The sequence below is a fragment of the Lolium perenne genome, chromosome 6, assembly GCF_019359855.2.
Source record: "Lolium perenne isolate Kyuss_39 chromosome 6, Kyuss_2.0, whole genome shotgun sequence".
NCBI lineage: Eukaryota > Viridiplantae > Streptophyta > Magnoliopsida > Poales > Poaceae > Lolium > Lolium perenne.
Window position 1 is genome coordinate 92,464,274 of NC_067249.2, and position 9,549 is coordinate 92,473,822.

General features: G+C 41.6%; 1 protein-coding gene across 1 annotated transcript; it reads right to left on the minus strand.

Annotated features, from left to right (window-relative positions):
- Positions 1-1,355: 1,355 nt before the first annotated feature.
- Positions 1,356-9,163, minus strand: LOC127295720 (peroxisomal fatty acid beta-oxidation multifunctional protein). The gene is made up of 18 exons (XM_051325707.2): positions 8,928-9,163; positions 8,792-8,863; positions 7,990-8,052; positions 7,826-7,882; positions 7,629-7,696; positions 7,451-7,532; positions 7,285-7,340; positions 6,568-6,870; positions 6,060-6,146; positions 5,385-5,559; positions 5,119-5,240; positions 4,730-4,893; positions 3,995-4,249; positions 3,123-3,244; positions 2,875-2,996; positions 2,616-2,764; positions 1,749-1,887; positions 1,356-1,666 (listed from the first exon to the last, which is right to left on the minus strand). The coding sequence occupies exons 1-18, from the start codon at positions 9,022-9,024 to the stop codon at positions 1,619-1,621; spliced, it is 2,181 nt and encodes a 726-aa protein (XP_051181667.1). The 5' UTR covers positions 9,025-9,163; the 3' UTR covers positions 1,356-1,618.
- Positions 9,164-9,549: the final 386 nt, after the last annotated feature.

Here is a 9,549-nt window from a genome sequence, read left to right on the forward strand (position 1 = left end):
ATCGGTTGTATATATTGTGGTTTATTAACTTGTATATATGATGTATATAAAATGAGACCGATACCAGAGTTGCCTCCAATTTTCACTTTCATATACTTGTGTAATTTGACAATGTACTAGAAGGATCTGGAGGTAAGTAATTGGGTTTGTATCCGAAGAGAATGAACAAGTGTCAACGAAACAACATCTGAGTAGCGAAAGGTACTAGCATGTAAGCAAATTAAGAATTAAGGCGCCGAAAGTCCATTAATCCATCATGTAGTAGGTTAGTAGCAGCAAAGAGCCTGCCGTTTAAACTTTAAACCTGGGAAAACATATGCAAGCCTTTCTGCTATGGGGGTCAGGATTGGCGCTAAGAGTGGAACTGGAGTCGTTAAGGGTCTGTTTGGCTCTGTTGTGGATTCTATAAAGTTGTTGTGAAATGTGAACTGTGTTGTGAGAAGAAAACTGTGAGAAAGCAGAAAGTTGTTTGGCAAACTGTAGATGGACTAGAGATGAGGGTGTTGTTTCAACAATGCTACACCTACGGATAACTTTTACGGAATCACCCTACGGACTCACAGCACCCAGGCAAAACATGAGAACGTGGCCCGCTTTTTTAGAGAGAGTTTTTAACTGAACCAACCAAATACTTACACGTCTTTCCGTAAGATTTTTGTAAGCCCATCACGTCCGTAAGTATAGCATTATTGGTGTTGTTTCGCTCGGGACGGGAGAAATCGAAACGGTATGACTTATCCGTGGCAGCGTTCTCACCACGGTGGAAGCAGGGGTAGACCTGCTTTGTAAATTACACTACTCCGTATATAGGAATCAGGGGTAGACCTGCATCAAGTTTTGGAGGGATCGCTGGATAGATGGACGCACAGCTGAGGAAATTGCTCCAGCCGTGACTGATCTAGTAAACCATCAGATGTAAAAACAGCAGGCTAGTGGTGGATGCGCTGATGGATAACACGGAACATTTCAGTGACACTGACGATTGAAGGTTGCATCCAATGTGTCAGGCTGTGGCATGGCAGGAGATCAATGGAGTTAACAGAGATGGTCAGGTGCCAGAAAAATTCACCTGGAAAGGTGTAGCCTCAGGGATATCTTGTGTCAGGGTAACATCACATTCAGCATGCATAAGCGATATGGAGTTCTCTTGCACCTCTGAAGTGCAAACTTTCTTGTACATAGGCAGAGAAACTTTCACTTCAGTACTTTCACACACGCGGGTGCGCTTAGGTAGGGATCTTTGTGAGATTCTTGGGTCGGGAAAGCCCCCAGATAGAAAGAAAAAAAAAAAAAGCTTAGTCACGCCAGGTCTGATGCCCAACCCTGTGTTGTGCAACAAGATTTGTGCCGTCCTCTTTGACAAACGCATCACTATTTATTGATTTTATTTATTCTACTACTTGCGACAGAAATCACAGTACCATACAGTTACAATAATGAGGCATGGAAATTACAATCAGAAAAGTATGCTTACACATTAATTATTCTGATTGTCATAGCAGCCCGAGTACGAAAACGTGAACATAATGGGATGTCTGAGACTACACTTCCCACCTATGTCTCGACAGCAGTTTCGATGCTGTTCAAGCAACTCTGCCAGGTGTTAAACAACGGCACCTTACATGCGGGACCTCGTAGAATCTTTCTGAGCCACGTGTGGAGCACCCTGCAGAGATTGTGAAATCGTTAGTACGAGATGCACAGTACAGGACACGTTTTAAAATCCAACTTGAGAGAGAGTGTTGTACCAGTGCCCTGCCGCTTTTTGCTCGCTCTTCCAAGTAAGAAGATGGTTTGAAGAAGTCACCATAAGTTTCAGACCACTTGCTAAGCTTTGAACATATATATGATGCTCCGACAGTATCAGCCCAGAAGATGAGGCCACCCCTTCAATAAGAGAGTACAGATTACAATCAATAGTCCAAAGTAACCACTACACCTCCTTCCACAAACAATATTAATAATGGGGGAATACATGTTGCACAGAGGAGTACTACTAACAGGAACTGTACCTACATTGACTAAATTATAGGTTATATTTATGTAAGCTAAAAACTGCTTGAGTGCCCTCAGCTAAACTGAGCAGAACTGCCGAAGTTCCTCAGATGTGGCGATTTAGCTGATGTGCTAACCTTAAGTGATAGGCGAAAATTTATCACCGCTTGGCTGCGTTCGGCATTCAGCTGGATTAATAATCTAGCTTTTCCAACAGGCATTTAGCTTCTTTTTTGTTTGGCTAATCAATTTTTGTCTGCTTTGTTGGTTACTTCTACACAACTGATTACAATATAAGTTCAGCAAACTGCTAAATGAGCCTTACGATCCACTGTGATATATGAGAGAAAATGCAAGCCTATGTAAGGATTAAACTCGGGAAGTTCAGTACAACACCGTTCAGCAAACCGCTAAATGAGCCTTACGATCCATTGTGATATAGTATGAGAGAAAGTACAAGCCTATGTAAGGATTAAATTAGGTTCATAAGTTGTATAGCATACAACCAGCAGTACAATCTCAGCTTGTATATCTAATTTAATCATATTTAAAGGGAACACAAATTGTCACTGGTTAGTTAGGATTTAAGACACAGTTAGAAATAAGCAGTAGCCGCCTACCTGTACTTGGGAAAGCCCATCCCAAGGACAGATGCAATATCAAGATCGGAAGCCCTGATCACAACATTTTCATCCATGACCCTGCATGCCTCATTAACAACTGGAAAGAAAACCATCTCCAATATATCTTGATCCGATAAAGTAACAGGCTGCAAGAAACATGATGTGTCAGACATATCAGGAAAACCTTCCGGTAACAAAGGACATAGCATGACAACTCTATACACGTAGAAACAATGTTCGAATGAGGAAGAGGAACCTTTCCACCCGGCATTGTCTTTGCACGTCTTCGGTACTCGTCAATCACAGGTTGAATACTAGGGTCGGGCTTTGGCTTCGCACCCTTCTCATAAATGTAATAACCTTTTCCGTTGATCTTTCCTGTAAAATAACAGGGACTTCAATTGTTAAAATAATATATAGTGAAATGGTGCGGTAATAGTTGGTCTCATCCCATCCTATTGTCTGTGACCCATAGCAGGAGCAAACTCAGGTTCAGAAGCATACCCTGCCGCCCATTCTCTGCCATCAAATCCACTAGACCAGACTCAAAATTCCGTGTTCCAAAGGCAGCTGCATAGATTTCCTTTACTGCCAAGGCTACTCCATATCCAGCGACGTCTTGGAGTCTGCAGAGGAGTGGAAAGGGATAAGCATAAGAAATGATGTGAACCATGATCACAAAATTTGAAACAGTCGATGATTTTTTTTAAACACAAAATAGCCAATGAATGATGCCTGGGCACTAATTGTAACGAGCTAGCTAAGCCACAGCAAGCATATCTGGAAGATGGTTGAACATGAGTTAATTGTTTTCCAGATGGTGGTTAAATCCCAAATTCAGAAAGCTCAAGAGAATGATTTATCGATGGTCATATCAAGTTACTTAATGTTTTGACGTTGACATGGTCTCTAAAGCAGAACAGAGCTCAAACAATTTCTATTTAATTTATTTGTAAAACAATATAAAATCATAACATTGTTTGAAAAAATGTTTGATATTAAATATTTGTGAAGGTATTGTTGATGTTCAAATTGTTTCATTGCAAGCATTCCAAGGGAACGCCTTCTATTCTAGAGGCTGTACTATTATCACAACTTCATGCTCAAGTGAACCATAAAATTATACTAAAAGCGCTCTGAACTGGGTTGCCTCTGATTTGTCACAACTTCATGCCCAAATGAACCATAAAATTATACTAGGCAATTGAAGAAAAGAACATGATGCTGGCCTGCTGGGACATTCTTTTTATCAAATATAAAAAGATATGTGGCCAGTTGACTGGGGACATTTTGTTTGTTCATGCACAGGAGGAACTTAAGTTAAGACAATTGGCAGTGGTTGCACATAGTCATGATAGCAGAGCCGGAGTACTTACTGGAAAGGTCCCATTGGCATGCCGAAGCTGTTTATCAATCGATCAATTCTGAAAAGATCAATGCCAAGACTAACTAGAAGCTGAGCACCTTGTGTGTAAGGGAAAAATGTACGATTTACTGCAAAGCCTGTGCAGTTGCCCACCACAACCGGAACTTTCTTTATTATTTTCCCAACTGTGATGAGATCAAGTATAGCTTGTGGTGATGTCTTCTCCGTCCGGACAATTTCAAGCAAGGGCATAATATGAGCAGGGCTGTAAGTAGCATAGCATTAGCAATGTGCCTTCTCCATAAACAAATAACGTGTGAAGGTCTGATATAACACCCATACAAGTAAAGTGTAAGCAGAGTATTTATTTCCATAATCCCACGTCCATAATACTGATACAACATTTTGTTTCGAATTCAAATAGAATCAGTGTTCCATAACCATCAAATCAGGAGGGTGCTCACTCTGGATATTTTCGCTCTTAGCATAATCATTAAATCCCGTTCTACGAATATTAAGTTTGATTCCACATCTTCAATTAGATGCATGAAGTTAAATTGGTAAGCATGGTGTCAGGGATTCAAAACTTACATGCTAGCATGCGTTGTTATTGAATTTTTGTGATGTACTGATGTGATATGTAATGTTTCAGCACCGTGATGCAGGTCAAATGTGCACTCCTTAAGTTCATACACTGCTAGTTTTCAGTACGTTCTAAAATCATAACTCAAAAGACATAACAAACCTGAAAAAATGTGCCCCTATAATTCTATCTTGAGAATTTGTCTTCTCGCCGACAACATTCAAATCGATGGTGGACGTGTTCGATGCAAGTATGCAATGTGGTGGGCACACTTTCTCGAGGTCAGCAAATATGGACTGCTTCAATGGAACCTTCTCTATAACAGCCTACAAGAAAAGGAGATAAGTGGTGTAAGAACCTGAAAAACAAGTATGTGCTAAACATACTTATCTATTTAAATTCCCAAGATGATTTTTTATGGGAACCTTCATAAGATTCATTAATGCACTATAATCTCATGAGCAGCTGTTCTGGATACTAGAGGAAGGAGCCCCAAATAATTTGCACCATACATTTGTCTTGTTAAAATTATGAACTAATACGAGAACTACCTCAATAACCATATCAACATCCTTGAAATCTTCATAATCCAGTGCACCCTTCAGAAGTGATATCGCTTTGTTCATCTTATCCTTGGTCAATGAGCCTCTTTTAACAAGGCCTTCAAGATTTCCTGTCCAAACAATGATTGCTGCTGATCAGTAACAACATTTATGATAACTTCATGTTTCAATAATACATCAAGGATGAAACAAAATCCAAGTATCATTGGAAATATATTCATAAGAAATGCAGCAGTAATTTAACAAAAATATACCCGCTATTGTTTTTTGTCCCCTTTGCAGAAATTGAGCATTTACTTCCTTGAGGACAACAGATATGTTGCCGACAAGAAGGGCTGTTGCAATTCCAGAGCCCATGAGACCACCACCAATAACAGCAACTTTTCTTATTTGCCTAGGTTTGAGCTGAATATCAGTGACGCCTGGCACCTACAACAAATCAACTGCAAAGAGTCAGACAGTGGTACCAGGATATAAATAACATAATGGGGCAAAACAAACATCGACGCATTGAATGACATCCTTGCAGAAATTTAGCTTTAGTTTGTTCACATATAGCATACTAAAATTTGAGCATATTACTAACGAACTCTGTAACATGGTCTGCTTGCATGGTAGTTTAATTACCAACAAAATAAGCACATCCACAGATAAATGGATTTGAAGCTAATTTGGGTCACAAAGAAAAGAAGGGGAAAAGGTTACACTAAGCATGAAGTTAAAAGTTTGTCATGTGTTCTCCATTGGTACGTATAAATTTTAGGAACGATTTGCTGATAGGCATCATAACCATTTATAAACAAAATCAAAAGCAGTGCAACTATTTCCATGTTAGGCTAATTATTTGGTGCAAAATTAAGAGTGACAACGCATGGAAAGTAAATCAGGAAAGGAAAAGGTAAACAAAAAAATTCACTTTGGAATACAACCTTTGTGGTGGAACGTTGGGCAAAAAATACATGTACAAGTGACCTTGCTGTTGGTGCTAGTACCAACTCCTTGAAAACATTGGCTTCCTGCATCATTTAGGCATTTAGGTATATTCAGTAAACACATGTATAAGGAATAAAAAATAACAGTGCAAACAAACAATTATTCTCCATCGCCAGACGGAAGTTTGTGATTGTTTGTAAGTCAAGCACAGCACTGATACCAACGTAACTGTCAGGCAAATTTTAGCAAAAAAAAACTGAACTCTTCTGCTGCAGGGCTCACGGTAGAGACAGGCCTGCTTTTTCATAGAGACTTTCTCACATTAAGTCCACACACACACACATCTAGTATACTTCCCTTACTTTTTTGTATAATGGTCAATCAGCACAATAAGACTAGTCCAATCTGTAGAAGTTTGGTGACGTAATGTGCCAAACTAGCTGAAAGAACTGCATATGTGACAAGTGTCCACACTAAAAGAAGTGGAGAATAGGAGATACAAACCTTCAGTACACCAGCTTGGCCTCCACATAGTACACCTTCTTCAATAACATCTAGGCAGGCCTGGTGCTGTGGCAAGTTTCCTGCAACCTTCTTTGCTTGCTGTCTTGCCATACTTAACACGGCACGAGCTTCAGACAGTGAGCCAAGCTTATCTGTTCTGTCAAGAGATTTTGTCCAAGGTTTACGATAATTTGCAATCTCCAGAGCCCAAAAGCGTGCCACTTTTATCAACTCGTCAGGGGAGCAAAGCGCATCAATAAGACCACGTTCTTTGCCTTCCTTTGCGGTAATGAACTTCGATTGCTGTAGAAATCATAATGAACGCCTCAATTATATGATAGGATTAAGAAAAAAAAAGTATGATACTTAATTTCCAGCACATCATTACAATTACGCTCATGGTTCAAACAAATTAGTGCGTGACCAATATGTTCAATGGTATATACATGTACAATGATTTTAATATGAAAAACAGGATTCTTATTATGGTAATATGGTTTATGTTTTTTCAAAATTTATTGCTCTTTGGAAGTCCTATAAACTATCGCGACTGGATATGAATGGATATAACTGAAGCCATCCAAAGAACTGTAACAAGTAAAAACTATATGTATTCTGGTCAGTTTAGTTCAATACATATTTTCAAATTTGGGCACAAAAATTTATCTGGCATAGCTAGTCAATGTAAAACTTATGAAGAAGATAGATTAGACTCACCAGCATCATTTCTATTGCTTTGGGCAGACCTACAAGCCTCGGTAGCCGCTGGGTTCCTAAATGATGTAAAAAAAAAAGAGTTTGAGATGGCAGAACCCAATATGCGAACACGAGTAATTCAAGCTTTCAGAAAAATGAAAAAAAAGATGTATCCCTAGTTCCTTACCTCCAAATCCAGGCATGACTCCAAGAGTTAGCTCTGGCAATCCAAGTTGAGTTTCAGGGGTAGCTATCCGAGCATGACAACCCTGAAGAATTAGTCATTCACGTTATATACAGAACTTAGGTTCAGATGCAAGGCGCTGTAAAAAATATTAAGCAGGACAGCAGCAAAGCTGACGGACCATGGTGAGCTCTAGACCACCACCGAGAGCAAGGCCCTGAATGGCAGCGACGGAAGGCTTTTTGCCCGCTGCACACAAACAGGCAATTACAGTAAGGCCCAGACCTCGGTATCGATACGAACGAGAAGCATGGCGAGATCTATCATACATGAACAAGAGAAACTGCAACAAACTAAGAAACAACAAGAATGCCGAACCTTCCATCGTATTTGACACGAGCTCAACGGATACGTCAGGCAGATGCGATACGTCTCCTGCCAAACCATGTTCAACGTGTAAAGGAAGAGAAAAGAGTTCGTCCTCAGAAGCTAGGCCGTGAACAATTGATTTGGCAACAGCACAAATAAAGGCTCCCCCTTACCGGTCTCCTGAACTATGGTGAAGACATTGATGTCGAAGCCTCCGCAAAATTTCCCCGCGGCACCTATAAAAGTTGAAAGGAGCGAATGTCAGAGCTCAGAAGTGCTAACTTTCGTGATGAATTGAGTATTTTAACCCCTTGCCCACATCAAAAGACAAAGTATGCATTTTGTTGAGGTAAGTTAGTAATGGTACGATATATGTGTTGTATATAGCGTATAGAGTCAGGATATATATGCTTCCAACTGACGAACTTAGAACAGTCGATCCCCCTGTTTTTTTTTTTGTCCTGTTCAGAATCAGGGGAGTAGTCCAAATCTTTATAAGAAGAAGAAAAAAACTGCAAGCTCCCTCTTTACTTGCTCCTACTTGAGTAAATATTATGATAGCGAGATTCCCAATTTCAGTCCACCGGCCAGCATCTTAATTCTTAAAAACAAACAAGGAGCAGCCCTTACCAAAACAAAAAGCTGAAGCAACCCAACCAGTAAGAATAAGACACGGCTGGCATCAGCCCAAATGAAACGATGCGATGGCGATACCTCCACAACCATCCTACAGTCTATACTAGTAGGATATAACCCCCAAAACCCAGAAACAGCTCGGGCGCTGGACGAATTTGGCAGCGAAACAAAACAGCGTCAGAAGAGAAACTAGCATCAGTTGGTGCGCAAAAAGCAGCAGCGATCCGATCCCCAATCAATCAGACAAACCAAAATCCCACCATCTTGTTATATAAAAGAAAAAACTGGGAGCGGAGGAGGGGGGATCGATGAGATGAGATGAGGCAAGCGAGGTCTGACCGGTGAGCACGATGGCCTTGACGTCGTCGCGATCCATGGCCTCCGCGTACTTCTCCTTGAGGCCCTGGATGACTGCGCAGGGGAAGTAGTTAGACTAGACCCCCGGCGGAGAGGAAGGGAGGGGTGGGTGACTCACTGATGGGGTGCAGCGCATTGACTGGCGGGTTGAAGATGGTGATGAGCGCGACGCCGTCGGCGCCGACGTCCATGGTGACGCGGATCGACCCCGCCATGGCTCCGGCGCAAGGGCCTAGGGATCGATCGATCGGTGGACGGGAGAGGGAGAGGGAGAGGGGGAGAGTTGGAAGAGGGAAGAGGGAAGAGAGTACCAGCGGAAGTAACTTGCACGGCTTTATTTATCGATGGAGCTCTGCTCGGGTGGAAGGGAAGACGACTGACTATATAGGTAGAGGGAGTGTGAAAGAAACAAACGGAGTCAGTCGCCGGTGGGTGGATCGGGCCGGGCCGGGCCGGGCAGGGCAGTGGCAGGTGAGCTTTTCCACGTGGGAGACATTGCTACCCCCGTTGTGCAAATAAAATCTTGCCTAATTTCAATAGAGGTAATCCAAAAAAAAAAAATTGAGAAAGACAGTACAAACACATACGTTCACCCCTATGAACGCACACACGCACACCCTACCCCTATGAGCACCTCCGGAAGACTGAGCCGGCGGATTGGATCTTTAAATTGACGAAGTCACCACAGGCGTCTCGCTGTCGACGGGAACGTCAGCTCCCACTGAATGAATATTCCGCCT

What these genes read in the sequence shown, in the direction of transcription:
- LOC127295720 (XM_051325707.2), bottom strand. Translation starts at nt 9,024, where the DNA reads ATGGCGGGGTCGATCCGCGTCACCATGGACGTCGGCGCCGACGGCGTC. An exon ending in CACCATAGTTCAGGAGACCG is followed by an intron (nt 7,883 to 7,989) that starts GTAAGGGGGAGC and finishes ATGGTTTGGCAG; the next exon opens with GAGACGTATCGCATCTGCCT. An exon ending in ATGCCAATGGGACCTTTCCA is followed by an intron (nt 3,245 to 3,994) that starts GTAAGTACTCCG and finishes ACTCCTCTGCAG; the next exon opens with ACTCCAAGACGTCGCTGGAT.